Raw genomic sequence first — 19,176 nt, forward strand, 5'->3', positions numbered from 1 at the left:
TGTCCTAAACCAAGCGGATTAGTGCCCATTAAGATTAAGGCTCTGTGAAGGCCAATAGATTGAAAGTTAAATAACATAAGGAATTTCTTAAATTAGAATTAATACCGGCCAATAAACCAGAGTTTGGATTATTAAAATATAATATTGCAATGTAAAATGAACCGGAACGGTTTGTTAATATGAAGACGCATTATGCATTGCTGTAAATTTAACTAACCAGTTACTATTAAACAGATTCTACGCATCACACGGTCCGAAAGTAAAATACACCAAATACCCATATTCCTACTAGTGGAAATCTCAAATCCTTACCTCTTGATTACTAATTAACAACGGATTCATAATCAGTTACTACTTCTAAATGGTCAATTCGTGCAAGCCGTCCAATTCGATGGAAGTCGATTTGAGGTCAACGTGGGCATGTTACGAACATTCAAGTCAACAGGAAGCATACGGTATTCAATATCGAGGTCTCTGAAGATTTTAATCATTTCTTCGACTAAAAGCGCTCTACGCTGCCATCTTTCACCCATGTCTTGGAAGTTCATACGGTGAGAGAGCCATATTGATATCTTTAGCCGGTTCATGTCTTCAACATCCCTCACCACAATTAGTGGTGCGGGATACCAGTGATCACTCTTGTTCTCAATGTAGCTGAAATCACAACAAAATATTCGCCAAATTAATATTGCATTTGTATGTATTTAGTGCTAACCAGATATAACACGTGAGATAAAGTTAGGTGGTTATGCAGTCACATAACCGTCTTATGTATCAAAGTTAAAACAATAGATGCAGGTTTTTTTGTGATTCTCGCAATTTACTTAACGTTGATTATATATTGAATGGACCATCGTTTTACATATGGTTTAATAAATGGCCGTTAAGTGATTTTGTGGTTATAAAGATGAGTATCTACGCATACCTTGTTATCCTTTCCTTCATCAGAGCAACCTTTTCCACTGGTGTTGATACGTGTATACAAAAATCGACAGCATCTCCCATATCCGGGCTGCGGTAATAGTTGGCGATTGGTTTTGTGGCCAAGACACTATTCGGGTATATAATTTTTTGGTTATCATACCTCAAGAAAACTGTTGTTAATATATTCATCTCCTCCACTATCATCTACAACATTACATCAGCGAAATTATAATCATAACAGGAAATATAATAAGTCGGACTAGGTTGACCCAAAACGCCTTTTTCGTTATTTCTTTGAAAAGATGATATATGATTACTATGTTCAATACAATTACAAGTAATACATTAAAACAATAATAATCTAATTTAAAAATACACTTTGACAACTGTTGACATGTTTCCCTTTAGCATTTTTTTAATCATTTGAGCCGTTAAATATAAAATAAACATAAGTAAAATCAATGTATTCATAAGTAAATGGGTCGAGACTGTCATGTGTAAAATATATATTTAAATGTTTACCTGAACACTGTCAATCTCGCAACGATCACCAACATCAAATGGATGCATCACAAACAAGAAAATAATGGCTTCAAATGTCGTCTTGCATGTGTTACCAAACACGAATACTACCAAAAGTAGTTGTGAGCTTAGGAATATAAAGAAACGTGTAGTTGCCACTTTAAATATAAGAAGCCAGACCACGATTAATAATATCACGACAACCACGTTCAACATTTGATGGAGTTTGTTCACGGCTGTCTTTGTGTCATTAAGAGATAACGCAAGAGCTCTTCGTTCTCGAAATACATTAACCTATAAGAAACCACAGTTTTTTGAAATCATCCCATCGACCACATCATTTTTACCAAAGGAAAAAAATTAGCTGCAACACTTTCAGCCCCTTTACTCATGAGTGGGTCGAGTTGATTATATTCTATTATCTTTTACGGTTCAAAGAGGTAAAATTAATAATATAGCTTAACAAGGCCAAAAGTAGCCCTAAGTGTGTTTTAATCATTAAACTCAAAATATCATCACTAAAAGAAAATGATAAAAAAAATAATGTATTAAGTGTTTTCAGATCAACCCAACATCATTTAAGTCATCAGGTACCAAATAATACCGGTTACACAAGAACCCAACCCATATGACTCGCCTGTTTTGCCACCTCTATCAGGAACCGATAATTTGGTAGTTGAAACCAAAAACACCGAACCGAAACAATTTAACCCAAACAAAAACCGACCATTTGGTCTTATGTTTTTGTAATAACCGAATTTTCGGTTCGGTTTCAGTGTTGCATGTAACTAAAACTGAACCAAACCGAATTTATGGATTTTTATATTTAATTTTGAATGCTAAGTAATTTGTAAGAACTTTAAATATAATGTAAGCAAAATAATTTAGCTCAAATGTATAATAACCATTTAATAATTAATTAACAATAAGTTTTCTCCCGAGAATCCAATATTTGGGGCCATTTTTTTTCTCTTTGCCCAAAAATTTCAAAGCCCAAATGGTATATATTTATTAAAAAAACTAAAAAAATAAAAAACCCCTTAAACCGAAACCAAACGGTTTTCAAAATTTCCCACACACACTCCTAATTCATACCACCCAATTTTTGAGAGCTCCTTTGCTGATTCCTTTCGTTTCACTTTCTGCATCAAAGAGTCTTATTGCCTTCAAAGCTTCATCCTCTCGCAGAAAACGCATCAAATCCTCTAAATATATACGCCTGCCCAAGCAAATCGATTAGCACAAACAACTACAAGCACGGACAACAGGTCCCACAAATTGAAAGTAAAAATAGATTAGAACTTACTTGGAGCCTTGTTTAGCAACATTGACAAATATTTTCTTGGCTGCAACCTTCGCCTGCTTCTCATTTGTGATCTGGACCGCGGTCTCATCTTCGTCGCCTGTAGTACCCTCCAACTGCTCGTCTAAAGTTGATAACACACCCGTACGAACTATGTTCATCAGCCGTTTCATATTCCAAGCAGATATATTATGCTGGTTTAACCTATGCAAGTGATCAATGGTAATCCCCTCATCTACTTTTTTAGGCGTATTCGTTTCCGAAAATTTACCACTTTTATCCGCCATGGGAGTGTTCGCACTCGTTCTTGGAGTCCCGATAAACCTCCCGCTTTTCTTAAACACATTCGCCTTAAGATCGGGGGGTAAAGTAGCCCCCGCCTTTTGAAGCTTTTGAACCTCTTCTATAACCCTATACTCTTCTTCCTGCTCGTTTTGTATCTCAACCAAAGGTGGGCCCGAAAGTGACTCGATCACATACTGGTTAAACAGCGATTCCTGAATCCGATCAAAAAACGTACTGACGTGGAACGAAGACGCGAGAACCTTAACGAGCAACGTCTTCAACAACCAAACGATCGTACCAACCAACAAACACACCCAAACCTTAGTAACATAAGACAAAACATCCGACCTGTTCACCACCCGTTCGACTCTCGGGTTGAATATGCATTGCCACGCGATCAAAACCAAAGTTAACCAAACACAATTCTGCACCGACTTTCGCAGCCCGTAAACAAAATACAAAACGCGCTTTCGAAGGACAAAATTCCGTTCGATCAAGAACACGATAACCCGAATCAACCAACCCGAAACCAATCTCCCACATATCAAAGCTAATATCATAACCCCCCATTTCCATAACTCAAGATCAAACACCAACTTATGTTTCATAATTGGAATAGTGAGTGTACATATTAAAGCAGCAATAATCAAAATTAAACTCAATAACTGAATTAAAGTCAATTTACTCCACCTGAACCGCTTATATTCATCCGGTAAATCATCGTCAAGAAACGGGTCATCGTCATCAACTTCACTGCCGCCGGAGTTTGGTAACCTGCCGGAGTTCTGACCGGACTCCGGCGGATCCATTAACCTTGACTTTGTCTTTGTCATCATCAAGCTTGACTTTCTGTTAAACGAACCATTAGCCGAGCAAATCACCACTTCGCCGTCGCCGGCGGCGGCGTCGGAGGTACGACCACTGCCGTTTGACCGTTGCCGGAGCGGCTGCGGCTGAACCACCTCCTCGTGAAATGAAACCCTGACTTCTTTTGGCGTGAGGGTGCCGTAGGTGTTTGGACTCTCCGGTAACTTTGACAACTCCGGCGACTTCTCCGGCGAGGTTCCGAACTCGAAGTTATCGCCGTCGTTGGTGAGATTAATTTTAGGGTTTTGTTGGTATGGTGCTAACTTGCTAGTAGAAACTGCAACATTGCCGTTCGGGTGGTTTCCGGTGAGTTTTGAACGTTCGCCGGAGTCCGGTGGCGACGGAAACGACGGCATGGCGGTGGTTGGTATTGTGATGATATGTTGAATTATTTTCTGGATTTGTCTATAAAAATCTATAAAAAATTTAAGAATCTAAATTATTTATTCTTTATTCAGTGGACAGGTGATGAGTCATCTAACAAGAACAAGAACGACATACTTTATGTTTGAAGAAGATAACCCCTCAACTTTATGCCTCTATGCACTTTTAACCCTCTTTGAAAATATCAACTCTTAACTTTAGTTCTTCAAATATTCTTAGATTATTCTCAACCAATCTCTTGTCCCATCTCTAAATTTACATTAAAAAAACATCATATTTCTCTCTTCTTTTTAATTAAATAATATTTTTTATACCTTTATCATTACAGTTTTCTCTCTCCACCCTATAATTTACAAAAGATCACTATCTTTTTCTCAAATTTATAAAAAATCACTATATTTTCTCTATCTTCACCTTATAATTTGCATTCACAACCATTAAAAACACCACCCTATAATTTACAAACTTCGCTCACAAAAATTTGAAGGATAGAATGAGAATGCTCTTAGTGTGTGTTTGGGTCCCTTGGAATTGCTTATTTAAGTTAAAAAAGACTTCTTATTAAAAGGACTTATTAACTTATAAATGTTTTTAAAAGAAGATTTTTTCAAAAAAATGTTTGGATTAGATTATATGTTGAGGAAAACCAAAATGATTAAAAATGACACTCTTTTTTAAAAAGAGTGTAATGAGTTTTGAGGGTTATAATGGTGTAATAGTTAAATCAAACCCATTAAGTTAATAAGTTACATATTCTTAACTTTTCAAACTCTTTTATTTTGCCTTCTCTATAAATTAAAATTCATAAGACCTCGTAGTTTGTCAAACACCTTATTAACTTTTCAAAAGGTTTATAAGTTATATACTTACGAAAATAAAGAAACCTAAACAACCCTTGTGAGATGATGTGTTGAATTATTTTCTGGATTTGTCCAAGATTTGAAGAATCTAAATTATTCTTTGTTTTATTCAGTGGACAGTGACGATGAGTCACCTAACAAGAACAAGACGACATACTTTGTGTTCGGAGGAGATAACCCCTCTGAAGAGGTATGTACCCGCCTCAACACCAAGCAAGGCGGGTCAACCCACAAGATAAAGACATTATGAAGGCACAAACCCAAAACCCAGGCGCATGGCGCATACAAAACATGCTCAGGCATCATATGCTCGCGCATCACATATGCGCGCGGCGCATATCACATGCTCTTGCACATCACATATGCTCGCGCGTCACATATGCGCGTGGCGCACCAGCGCGCGGCGCATATCACACGCTCGTGCATATCACACCTGCGCATGAAATATCTGCGCGTGAGAATAAAAAGAAGACTTCGCGCATCCTCAGGATGGGCGCATATCACACGTACACATAATCAACCTTGTCCTTATCCAAATCAGGATCAGGGCAACCTTGATTGTGCACGTCAGACAATCTTCCAGAAGGCATCTTTTTAAGGAGTAAGAATATGCTGATGTTGACAGCTGCCAAATGAAAGGTCGACAACTCAGCATGACACATGTGCTACCACATGATTACAACCAACGAGAAAGCGCCAGGTGTCCCAGAGGACACGTGGCGCAGTGCGGTTGGAGGAGGCCAACGAGGCTGAGCCCAACCAGTGGAAACCCTAGCACTATATATACAGCATCAACTCCACTTTGATGACATTCATTCATACTCAATCATTGACAGTTACAAGCAGTGATATCACATTCAATCATATTGAATTATATTCACTCACAGTCAGTTACAGAAAACACACAGTCACACAATCAAGAGTATTCAGCGATTCAGCAATACTCTTGAGATTCACTGACTCACACTTTATTATCTTCTCCACAAAGATACTGATTCTCACGCCGGAGGGTTACCCCAAAGAGGACCCCTCTGTCCCTTTCTGAGGGGTAAGTAACGGCGCTGTTCATTTTGTAGGTGGAAGAACACGGATTCAGAGGAACCATCGGTGAAACAGTTTAATCATACCCGAGGAAAGTAGATCTGCTACCAGTGAGTAGATCCACGTTTCTTCATTGGCGCCATCCACTGTTACAAACGGCAATCAGATCTCATCCAGATCTACAAAAAAATCAATCACCATGGTTTCTGGAGTTCGTAACGTTGATCAAGCTCTGGAGGATATTGAACGTGAGGGTGTTAACGACGGACAGCAGGTTCTGAGGGTTCCGCGTGATTCTACGCGTACCACCAGCAACCGTCCCTTCGTCACAACCCCTCACGGCCAGACTGAAACTCCTCCAGACGATCACACGTTACAAAATATGGCCGGCGCGAAGCTGAAAGGACCAATGGGTCCAGAAGATGAAGCAAATGATCCGAATGAATGGCTCATAAACGAGCAGCGGCGTCTGATTGAAAAATACAACGACATGGTCAAGCAGAAGAAGCTAGCCGACCAAGCACAAAGGCAAGCTTTTGATAAGCAGACTACAAAGAGGCCGCGCGCGCCGGAAGAGGGACATTCTGTTCACACTGCACACACTGAGTTCAGTGATGAAGAAGTGCATAGCATGAGGAAGACACGGGATACTCATGCAGGAGGCTCACAGCTTCGCGCGCCTGTGAACATGGCGCCTGGAGCCAGAGCAGATCTGGATCTGCACATGCCGTACATCCCACCGATCAGAGGGCAAGTGGACGTAACCACGCCCTATAGACCAGCCATCCTGGTAAAACACTCAAAGTTTACTGCGCGCATCGCGCAGGCTCCCATCCAGCACAAGACAAAGATGCCAAGTGGTCTGGGCAAATATGATGGCACAACAGATCCAGATGACTTTTTGCAAGGTTTCTATAACACGGGAAACCTAGAGAGCTGGACGATGCCAACATGGTGTCATATGTTTGCTCGCTGCCTCACGGGCGCAGCGCGGGTATGGTTCGAGAGCTTGCCGACAGGGCAAATTGATGGGTTCGAGGAACTATTAGAAAAGTTCCAAGCCCACTTCGTACAGCAGCGCAGGCACACGCGCGATCCTGATGACATCATGCACTGCATACGCAGGAATGATGAAACGATTGAAGATTACATCACTCGTTTCAATCAGGAATCCCTGGCAATCGGGGGCATAACTGAGCAGCTCCTGCGCGTGGCCTTTATACAAGGCGCGCGCAGTGACCAACTCCGCCGGGCTCTTGTAAGCAAAGATGGTATGCCCACCACGTGGGCCAAGTTAATGGAGGCATCGCGAGTTTTCGCGAGAAATGAGAAACAGATTGCCCAAGATAGGGCAAGAGAAAGAGCGCATCAGGCAGAGTCACCGCGCGGCAAAGATAAGAGGGCCAAACAGAACTCTGTATGGTCCAGGTTGCAGCCAACAAGTTTTTCTTCCGCGGAAAAACAAGCGCAACCAACCTCACCACAGCCCCAAAAAGAAGTTCGTAATCGCGGGGAGGGTGACAAGAGGGAGGGCGGCAGAGATCCTAGCAGACCTCTGCCAAGAATATGGACGCCCCTCACTAAAACACCTTCACAGGTGTTAAGTACTGAGAATGTCCAATTCAAGCCCCCCAAACAACTACACTACAAGGGACCGCAAAACAGTGGCAAATATTGTGAATTTCACAGGTCCCCGGGCCACAACACCGATGCATGCCATCATTTAAAGGATGCGATCGAGAAGGATGTAAAGTCAGGCAGGCTGGCTCACTTGGTAAAAAACCAAAGAATAGAAAATGAGCAACCGGAAGGAGCCTCTGCCAGCAAGAAGTACAAAAGAATCTGTGTGGCTGAGGGGGGACGACAAGGGCAGACGTCAAGAAAGAGAAGCGCGCAAATCCACGGAGATTGGCGCGAGCAGCAAGTCATCTTCCCAAGAATCAGGGGAGGCCCTTCAATAAGCAGTCCTCTAGTCATTACCACACACATTGCTCATTACGAAGTGTCAAAGGTCCTGGTGGACACTGGAAGCGAATCTGACATTATGTATGAGCAGTGTTTCAGAAAGTTAGACCCGGCAGACCAAGCGCGGCTCGAAATTGTGAACGCACCAATCTGTGGTGTCTCAAATGAAATCATACATCCCCTAGGCCAGATTCAGTTTGAACTAACTATGGGGGATGCTGAGCACAAGCGAGCCGAAGTTGTCAACTTCTTGGTCTTGCCCACCACGTCATGCCACAATATGATCCTGGGTAGGGGAACGATTGCCCAATTTAATGCTGTACCGTCGCCAGCGCACGGCGCTTTGGGGATCCCTACACCAACAGGCGTAGCATTTGTTTACCGCGATCATTTGTGCGCAGTGACAAACACGCCGCGGGAAGGGAGAATGAAACTTACAATGGCTGACAATGCGCCAGAGAAGTGGATTTTAAACCACAAATTTCCAGAGCAAACGGTCACAATTGGCGCTACCATTTCAGACGAAACGAGATTGAGAATGAAAAAGTTGCTCACAAAATACACGTCGGTTTTCGCGTGGCAACACTCCGATATGACGGGGGTACCGCGAAACTTGGCGCAACATTCTCTTAACACGTTTAAGTCGGTGGAGCCAATTGCACAGAAAAAGAGAATCATGGGGGATGAAAAGGCGAAGGCCATGAATGAGCAAGTGGAGGACCTGTTGCGCGCAAACATCATCCGCCCGATTCGATACCAGACATGGGTAGCCAATCCTGTGATGGTAAAGAAAAGCAACGGGTCATGGAGAATGTGTATTGACTTCAAGGACCTCAACAAAGCATGTCCGAAAGATTGTTACCCCCTCCCAAACATCGACGCAAAGGTGGACTCCGTGGCGCCATTCAAGCTCAAATGTTTCCTGGATGCCTACAAAGGCTATCACCAGATTCAAATGGCACCACAGGATGAAGACAAGACGGCCTTCAGAACCGACAAGGGTGTTTTTTGTTACACAAAAATGCCCTTTGGTTTAAAGAATGCGAGCGCAACCTATCAGAGACTTATGGATTCGGTTTTCAGTGAACAAATCGGAAGAAATCTAGAAGTCTACGTCGATGATTTGGTGATCAAGAGCAGGGAGGAGAGACAAATGCTCAAAGACATCGAGGAAACTCTTCAGCGCCTAACGGAGGTTAACATGAAGCTCAACCCGAGCAAATGTACTTTCGGCGCAGAAGAGGGGAAATTTCTTGGTGTAATGGTCACTAAGGATGGTTTCAAGGTGAACCCTGAAAAGGTGGAAGCCATCCTTGACATGCCTTCACCATCCACCATGAAAGAGGTTCAGAAGCTGAATGGTAGATTGGTGTCAATCAACAGGTTCCTGGCGAACCACGCCAGCAAATCTACTCCATTCGTTAACACCTTGAGGAACTGTTTGAAGAAGAGCCAATTCAAGTGGACGCCTGAGGCTGAGCAAGCTTTCACTGAGATAAAAGAATGTCTCATAAAGTTGCCAGCGCTCACAGCTCCACTTCCTGGCGAGACCCTTACATTGTACCTGTCAGCTGGAGACCGCGCGATCGGCGCAGTATTATTGGTGGATCGCAAGGGGATACAAACGCCGATATACTATGTGAGTCGGGTGCTCACAGACCCTGAGACGCGCTATTCCATCATGGAAAAGTTAGTTTTGTCACTAACACACGCGTCGCGCAAGCTCCATAGATACTTCAATGGTCATCCTATTGAAGTTCTGACTGGTTACAACATCCAGCAAGTCTTGCGACGCCCCGCGCTCTCCGGAAGGCTGACAAAGTGGGCGCTGGAATTAGGTGAACACACGATCACTTATAAGCCCCGTCCAGCGATAAAGGGTCAAGTTTTGGCGGATTTCATCACGGAAATCCCAGAGGGAAAGATTGAAGAAGCTCAGCGCGAGGTAGACCCTCCGCGAGCAAATGATGAAGAAGATGTTTGGAGGCTATTCACTGATGGAGCCTCCAACAGCGAAGGGTCCGGCGCAGGCCTCAAACTGGTGGACCCTGATAATCATGAATATACTTATGCTATCAGGTTGGACTTCAAGAGTACCAACAATGAGGCTGAGTATGAAGCCCTGCTGGCTGGTCTGCGCATCGCGCGCAAGTTTGGGGTTAAAAGACTAGAGGCGCATGTTGATTCTTACTTGGTAGCTGCTCAGGTCAACGGCCTATATGACGCCAAGGAGAACACAATGCCTCTGTATCTAGAGCAGGCAAAAAAGCTCGTTGAGCAGTTTGACTTCTTCAGAATCATACACATCTCGCGCAGCGAAAACAAGTCCGCTGACGCGTTGAGTAAAATGGCATCAACTAATTTTGATCACTTTGGCAAAGATGTCAGGGTGGAAATAATGAGCAGCCCGTCAGTGCAAACGCAATCGGTCCTTGTAATTCATACAACTCCTTCATCCTGGATAACTCCAATAATGGAATTCCTGAAGGAGGGGAAGTTACCGGATGATCGCGCACAGGCGAGAAAGATAAGACACAAGGCACAGAACTATGAATTACTTGATAGTACATTATATCGGCGCTCTTATCTTGGACCGCTCATGAAGTGCCTGGATGCTGAAGAAGCAACCTATGTGATTAGGGAGATTCATGAAGGAATCTGTGGAATTCACGCTGGTCCGCGCATGGTGGTTGCCAAGGCGATGAGCTCAGGCTACTATTGGCCAGGCATGTACTTGGATGCGCTAAAAGAAATCCAAAAATGCAAGGCATGTCAGAGCTACGCGTCAAACACCATGCGTCCAAAGAACAACTTGATTCCAGTCACCTCCGCATGGCCTTTCCACAAATGGGCCATTGATATTGTGGGGCCCCTGCCGCAAGCGCAAGGCCGAGTGAAATTTTTGGTAGTGGCGATAGACTATTTCACAAAATGGGTTGAGGCCAAGCCACTAGCAAAAATCACAGCTGAGGCGATGAAGCAATTTATCTGGAGCCACATCATTTGCCGTTTTGGCCTTCCCATGGAAATTGTGAGCGACAATGGCAAACAATTCACTGACAGGAAGATATCAAGCTGGCTCAGAGAATTGCACATCAACCAAATCTTCACGTCCGTCTACCACCCTCAGGGGAATGGTCAAGTGGAGCGCGCGAATCAAAGTTTGCTAAATGGGCTGAAGAAAAGGTTGGAGGGAGAATCCCATTCTTGGGTAGAAGAGTTACCTAATGTCCTGTGGGCGCACAGGACATTAAGCAAATCTAGCAATGGCGAATCCCCGTTCAGCCTAACCTATGGGACAGAGGCTATGATCCCAGCAGAAATTGGATGCCCATCCCATAGGGTACTCATGATGAGCAAAACTGATAACGAGCGCGAAAGAAGATTGGACCTTAACTTGCTTGAAGGGCGCAGAGAAGCGGCTATCATTAATGAAGCCAGATACAAGAAAAAGCTGGAAAAATATTATAATCAGCGCGTTAAAGAGTGCCACTTCAAGAAAAATGATTTTGTCCTTCGAAACAATGAAGCTAGTCGCGCGATACCCCCAGGAAAAATGTCCCCCAATTGGGAGGGACCTTATCAAATTTCAGAAGATTTGGGGAAAGGCGCGTACACTTTAAAAGATTTGAAGGGAAAAAAGATACCGCGCGCGTGGAACGCGGCACAACTTAGAAAATGCTTCATGTAAAAAGTTCAAATATGTAATCAAGGCTTTTAAGCCATCATGAATGATGATTCGCGCAATCTTTCAATATTTGTCGCGCTATCTTTCAATATTTGTTCTATTACCTTTGCATACGTGTTTCACACTTCCTTTATTAATTTGGATCAATATGACAACACTATATTGAATTCAAAACAAAATAAAACGAAGTAAAACATACATGCGCGAGCCTTAGCTCAAACGCGTTAACGAGTTTTAACTCTAAAACGCCAGGGCCTTAGCCCAAACCTACGAGCTTTAGCTCAAACACGTTAATGAGTCTTAACTCTAAATACGTCAGGGCCTTAGCCCAAAACAAAGAGCCTTAGCTCAAAACACTCACAAACATCCATCTTACATCCCGCGCAGCTTGATCATAAAACTCCTTAAACCTAAGGCAAAGTTCATACCATAACATAGTTATTAAGGTCTCAGGTCGAGATCGCGCGAGGATTCAAAGTGGATATCTGACTAACACATGCTGACATGTAATGGCTAAAACTCATACTTCCATGTAAAAACAGCGCGACTATGACGCGCGAAAAAGGAATTGTGAAAAGTTATCGCGCATGTCAGCATAAACGAGATACTGCGAAACCACTTACAAAATAGGACTATGGTTAAGTGAATAATTTCCTTACAACCTTGTTCTTATTTTAACGTGCAACCGTATCTTATATCTATACAAGCAAACATGAAGAGATGAATGGAAATGCACGAGACGAAAGAAGGAGAAAACAAGTTTCATTCCATTGCATTGAAATTTACAAGTATGAGGAGTTACAAATTACAAGTACAAAAACAAAAAAAAAAAATAAATATACAAAATTTGATGAAGGGCTTCTCAAGTCTCCACATCGACGTCAGCCGCTTCATCACCCTCATCATCTCCCGCAGCATCTGGCGCGGTCTGCTCCTCATCCCCGAACTGACCATAGTCAAGTTCTTCCTCCTCATTGGAGTCTTCGATCACAACGGTGTCAGGACCAGATTCTTTCGCCGCGCCAGAGCCGCTGGCAGGGGCAACATCCCCCGCGCCACCATCATCGCCACCAGCCCTCTCGCAATCATCAAGCAACTTCTTTAGCGCGCCGAGGTCGGGCTGGTCAGCAAGCGCAGCTATCTGTAAATCATTAGAAAAGTAATGAGTACAAAACACTTAGAAAAGTTAGTCAAGAAAAACTCATTAAGATCAAGGTACCTGCATAAGGATGGGGATGGGAGTATTCATATACTTTTCCCCCACCGCGGCCATGTCCGCGCAGGCCGCATCGCTCTTGTAAGGGTACTCGGATGGGTTCTTCCTCAACATGCCATATTCATACCCATCCGTAAACCCTTCAGCTCGGCCCACCAAACGCGCGGCGGCATTGCAGTCCATCACAAGGGCTTGAAACTCGGCGGAATATTTCATCGCCAAAGCGCAGCGAGCCATGCCCTGTGACACCAGCCATTGGCGATCCTGCGCGAGGCCAGCAACAGACGTCTCGAGGGCAGGAACCTGAGAGTTTAATAACTCAACAGTTTCCTTAGTCTTTTTTAGTTCCTCCTTATCAGACGCTGCTGCCGCCAAAATTTTTTCTTTCTCCGCCTGCGCAGCACCAAGTGCTTCCTGGCTAGACGCCGCCGTCGCTAAGGCCTCATCTCTATCGGCCGGCGCGGCCGCCAAATCCCTTTTCAGGCGCGCAACCTCGCTCTCCAGTGATGATTTCTCAGTGATACTCTGGACGATAGCTTGGTCACGCGCCTCGGCCTGCTGTTCCAAGACACGCACTCTGCGCGCGTACTTGGCAACTTCGGCCTCCGCCAACTGCTGCTTCTCCCGCGCAGCTTGGAGCTCATGCCCGCGCTTGATGTATGCGGTGTTGGCACTTGCTCGGTTTTCACTGAGCTCCGCCTGGAGTTTCTCAGCTCGCGCGCGAGCATCAGACAGGTTCCAGGCGGCCACCTTAGCCTCTCGCTGAGCTTCCACAAGAGCGTCGCGTACTTCAATATAATCACGACGAAGCTCTTGGGAAGCAGCGAAGAAAGCCGACCCAGCGAAAACATGGTCGTTCAGCAAGTCCGAGCGGGTGCGCTCCTCCTGATACCTCCTTTCAGTAGGAGGCACGGCATGAGCCCAGAAGTCCTCGCATACGCCCATGGATTGAAAGGAACTCTCTTCATTAATATTCCATCTCGGGCGGTAAACGTGGTCACCTTCCTGCAAAAACACAAGAAAAGTTCTAAGTCATAAAACATACTTATATGGAGATACGCGCAGCGGACCAACAAATCAATACATACCTGCGGGGATGAAGCAGGAAAGTCAGCGCCAGCCCCACCAGAAGTCTGCGCTGCGAACACTTGCGGCATCGCAGGGCTGGCGCGGTCTCCCAAGGAGTCTTCAACTTGAACCCCCTCGTCCTCCTCATCTTCTTCAACAGGCCTCTTCTCCTGCGACCTGGAAGGCTCCAAACCAGCCTCGCGGGGAGGGCTGCGTGCAGGAGGAGGCGAGGGAGGTCTCGACGCCGCCAGTTCGGCGCGCAATACGGTTTCCTGCTCCTTGGTAATCCCAATAAGGGGAGACTCAGCACTAGCAGGAGCAGGACCAGAACCAGCGGCGCCGGCAGCGGCGCCAGGAGTATCACCAGCAACTGTTGCGCCAGCTACAACTCCTATGAATAAATAAACAAGGAAAAATTGTTTATGACTGACTCCAAAGGGAAAAATTCAGAAGACATATGTGCAAAACTTACCTTGGCGCAATTCTGTTCGCGCATCGAACATCGCCATAAAATCCATTCTACCCTTTTCAGAGGGTAGAACAGGGGATTTCGATGGAGTCCCCGGCGCAGCCGTGGCACCTTGTGCCGCCTTCGGCTGATCTGTTACCGTCCCTGCCTCTGCAAACATTTAAAGGAGCAAAGGTTTAGTAACAATTCAGCCAGATGAAGATAAATAAAGTATACCTGTTGCAGGCGCGGCACTACTTCTCTCTTCAGCCGCGCGAAAGGAGGAGGCGACGCCACCATACCTCAAGTGGACAGGAGGTCTGCCCACTCTCACAGGCAGAGAAGCTAAAGAAACCTTTGTGGTAAACACCTGGGTTTCCTTACGTCCCTTCGTTTGAGCATGGGGATGAGCGACAGGGGTGTCATCTTTCTTCTGTTTCTTACTGGCCCCTGCGCCAGATTTCCCCTTAGCTTTGCGCTTTAGTAGGGGCGCCTCCTCTTCCTCCTCCTCCTCTTCCGCGAGCTCTAGCTCGTAGTTTTCAAGCGCATCTACAAAAACAAGCGACAGAACTGTTAATAAACTTGGGTATTCTAAAGGAATGAGCAGAAGTGCGAAGGCTTACCAGGCGCGTCACCGTCAAAGTCAAAATCCAGATCTACTGGGATGAACAGGTCATCGAAGCGATCCGGGAAACCAACCTCCCCAGCGCCAAGTTCGACGGAGCCGCCCTCCACATGTTCATCATAAGCGGCAAGGATGTAATCCTTGGTGACTGCGCAAAGCCAAGTTAAATGATATCAGCAAAAGAACGATGTTCGCGCAAAAAAAAAAAAAAAAAAAAAAAAAGAAAAAAAAAAACTTACACAACCCGTCGACTTGGATAACGGGCTCAAGCGCGCTGTCGGCCCAGAGCCTGCTCATGCCGACCCCAACCAGCGCCTCCTCGCAAATTTTCTTCGCGGGGGATGGTTCGGCGGTCAGTTTCTTAACCCATGCGCCAGTTGGGTTCTTGAGGACACCCTCATCCGCAGGCGCAGAAGTGATAGAGCGCATGGTCATACGGATGGGGATCACACCGGCCTTAATGTAAAAAAACCTCTCAGACCAGTCATGAAGGCTCTTGAATGAAACAGTGGAGCACTTCACCTTCTGACTGCGAGGAATAAAAGAGATCCAATTGTCTTGGATCTTGGCCTTATAAAAATACTGAAAGCGCCGAGGAGTGGGTTCCTCGCGCTGGGATTTGCACATGAACTCAAAGTGAGTCACGCGCACGAGTCCAAACGGATGGACTTGGGATATGTGAATCCCATAGAACTTCAGCAGTGCACCCACAAACCTTGTCATCGGGAGACGAAGGTTGCAGTGGGTGAAAAAGTGGCTATATAGAGATATATAGCCGGCAGGCGGGTCCGGCGCCGTTTGCCCGGACCTAGGCAACATGCAGCCAAACAGGGTGGGAAAGCCCTGAGAGGTGATGAGGTTGTCGAGATCTGCCTGCTTCAATTTGCAGGGGATTTCATTCCACCTTTTGGTGGCCTTGGTCCTCCCTACTTCCTCCGATGTGGTCTCAACAACCTTCTTCCCCTTCCCCTTTTGCTTCAATGTCGACATCACCACAGATTTCACACGGCGTCTTCGAGAGGCAACGGAGGTGATTGAAGGGCTAGACGAGTATGAACTATCAGACATACAACTGTAATAGCCGATAATCGAGGATTCGAATCGATGTAAACACTCAAACCAGAATGTGAAAGCAGAAACTTGAATTTTAGCAACAATGAAGATGAAGATAAAAATTTCCTAAGGGCCTGCTTTTATAGGCCCAGGAGAGAGAAATGTGGCAGCTGATCGGATTTCACGCGCCCCCACTCGTAGGGGCAACCCAACGAAGGCGCGACACGTGTCCCTAACAGCTGTGTGAGGGGACAAAAAGATGTAACCGACCTGCCACGGAACAGAGACGCGCCCCCACTCGCAGGTACTAACCAATGCGAGTGCGACACGTGTTCAAGACAGCTGTGTGAGGGGACGTGAAAGGCAACTGTAGCACCTCGAGCACACGAAACGTCTGACACGTTTACGGCGCACGTCATCACCAACCAACCACGTGTTTGGACCTTTCGTTTTCAACCAAATGGATAGAACTTCGCGCGACGATGGAAACAACCAAGAAAAAGACAAAACCCCCTATAAAATGACAATTCAGTGAGTCTAATATCTATCTTACCATGCTCGCGCAAGATAAGACACACATTAGACTGGGGGGGCTTGAAGAGGTATGTACCCGCCTCAACACCAAGCAAGGCGGGTCAACCCACAAGATAAAGACATTATGAAGGCACAAACCCAAAACCCAGGCGCATGGCGCATACAAAACATGCTCAGGCATCATATGCTCGCGCATCACATATGCGCGCGGCGCATATCACATGCTCTTGCACATCACATATGCTCGCGCGTCACATATGCGCGTGGCGCACCAGCGCGCGGCGCATATCACACGCTCGTGCATATCACACCTGCGCATGAAATATCTGCGCGTGAGAATAAAAAGAAGACTTCGCGCATCCTCAGGATGGGCGCATATCACACGTACACATAATCAACCTTGTCCTTATCCAAATCAGGATCAGGGCAACCTTGATTGTGCACGTCAGACAATCTTCCAGAAGGCATCTTTTTAAGGAGTAAGAATATGCTGATGTTGACAGCTGCCAAATGAAAGGTCGACAACTCAGCATGACACATGTGCTACCACATGATTACAACCAACGAGAAAGCGCCAGGTGTCCCAGAGGACACGTGGCGCAGTGCGGTTGGAGGAGGCCAACGAGGCTGAGCCCAACCAGTGGAAACCCTAGCACTATATATACAGCATCAACTCCACTTTGATGACATTCATTCATACTCAATCATTGACAGTTACAAGCAGTGATATCACATTCAATCATATTGAATTATATTCACTCACAGTCAGTTACAGAAAACACACAGTCACACAATCAAGAGTATTCAGCGATTCAGCAATACTCTTGAGATTCACTGACTCACACTTTATTATCTTCTCCACAAAGATACTGATTCTCACGCCGGAGGGTTACCCCAAAGAGGACCCCTCTGTCCCTTTCTGAGGGGTAAGTAACGGCGCTGTTCATTTTGTAGGTGGAAGAACACGGATTCAGAGGAACCATCGGTGAAACAGTTTAATCATACCCGAGGAAAGTAGATCTGCTACCAGTGAGTAGATCCACGTTTCTTCACCCTCAACTCTTTGGTTCAACTCTATGGTGGTGGTGGTGTTTTTTTTGTCAGAAGATCTTTCTGGTCTCTTATGTCTACGTCGCGCAGACCACGCGCAGACCTTTAGGCTTGAAAAATGTTTGTTTTTCTGAAAACATTTCATTAAAAAACGTCTTTGCACCCTCTTATCCTAGAAGACATAGACCAACCTCTTTTCACATCTTCTATCAAACCCTAGCCCCTTTCATTCTACCTTCTCCTTCTCCTTTCCTTCATCTCCTCCCCTACCATCTCCCCTTCTTCTCCTCCCCGACCTCCACCACCGGGAACTCCACCACCGCCGTTGCTCCACTGCCGCTCCGCGCCGCACCGCCGCTCCTCCACCACCGCGAACTCCACCACCGGAATCTTTGTCAAGGTAAGCTTGTATTAGATTTGTACATTGAAACAATTATTGTGTTTTGGTTTGATTTCTTGTATTAGATTTGTTATATGTGTTTTGAATACTGATTATGTTTTGGTTTGATTTCTTGTATTATATTTGAACATTGAAACAATTATTGTTTTCTATCTTAGGATTAACTTATGAATCTTGTTAGGTAGATACTTAGGTTTAGGTTTTATTGTTTATTAATGTTAATTAACCACTTGAATATTGATTATGTTTTGGTTCGATTTCTTGTATTAGAAAAGAAGGTTTGAGTGATGAGTTATTTGAACAATACGATCAACCGGATGTGTCATTTAGAAATACTCATGTGCACGTTGCTGATGAAGACGAGGTTGAAGCGCATGGCAATGCATCAGATCGTGAATATATGACGTAGTTACGAGATAAAATTGCGGAGCAGTTAATGCAAAGTACCGAATAGATTATTTGAAAAAAATGTTCTTGTTTTATGAATATTATTGCACTGTTGTTTGACTATTATTTATATTTCGATGTTGAATGACTTTTTTATTTAAATTTCAGCTTATTTAAAGATTTCTGTTTTATTTTAGCAGTCTACAACAACAACAATCATACCCAGTAAATCCCACACATAGCAAAACTATTAGTAGGGTCTGGGGAGGGTGGGATGTAGGCAAGCCTTACCTCTATCCCTGAGGAATAGAGAGGCTGCTTTCGAGGGACCCCCGACTCCAAAGACAAGCAACATAATAGTAGAATAGTAAATAAAGTATAAAATAAACTATTGTGAAAGTGTAATATTTAGTACTAACGGAAAAAAAATGATAAGTAGATAAAATAAATATAATAAATAGCAGTATTAATAGTAAAAATAGACAATACAGGTAACAGAAACAAATTATACTAAGCTGGTCAAGTCATGGCTCTAAGACATATTTCTAAACCAAAA

The 19,176-nt window shown here is 44.6% G+C and overlaps 1 protein-coding gene across 1 annotated transcript; it reads right to left on the minus strand.

The window, feature by feature from the left end:
- Positions 1 to 365: 365 nt before the first annotated feature.
- LOC143621931 (mechanosensitive ion channel protein 8-like) lies at positions 366 to 4,294 on the minus strand. The gene is made up of 5 exons (XM_077093204.1): positions 2,753 to 4,294; positions 2,542 to 2,665; positions 1,447 to 1,740; positions 926 to 1,128; positions 366 to 654 (listed from the first exon to the last, which is right to left on the minus strand). The coding sequence occupies exons 1-5, from the start codon at positions 4,255 to 4,257 to the stop codon at positions 366 to 368; spliced, it is 2,415 nt and encodes an 804-aa protein (XP_076949319.1). The 5' UTR covers positions 4,258 to 4,294.
- Between the last annotated feature and the right edge of the window lie 14,882 nt (positions 4,295 to 19,176).

The sequence above is a fragment of the Bidens hawaiensis genome, unplaced genomic scaffold (genome assembly GCF_021521415.1).
Source record: "Bidens hawaiensis isolate Kalapana, Puna unplaced genomic scaffold, B.hawaiensis_p1.1 tig00002977_1, whole genome shotgun sequence".
NCBI classification, from domain to species: Eukaryota; Viridiplantae; Streptophyta; class Magnoliopsida; order Asterales; family Asteraceae; genus Bidens; species Bidens hawaiensis.

Excerpts from the sequence above, each read along its gene's own strand:
- LOC143621931 (XM_077093204.1), bottom strand. The coding sequence starts at position 4,257 with ATGCCGTCGTTTCCGTCGCCACCGGACTCCGGCGAACGTTCAAAACTC. Across the intron at positions 2,666-2,752 it reads GTTGCTAAACAAGGCTCCAA|GCGTATATATTTAGAGGATT; the intron begins GTAAGTTCTAAT and ends TTGCTTGGGCAG. Across the intron at positions 1,129-1,446 it reads GCGAGATTGACAGTGTTCAG|ATGATAGTGGAGGAGATGAA; the intron begins GTAAACATTTAA and ends GTAATGTTGTAG.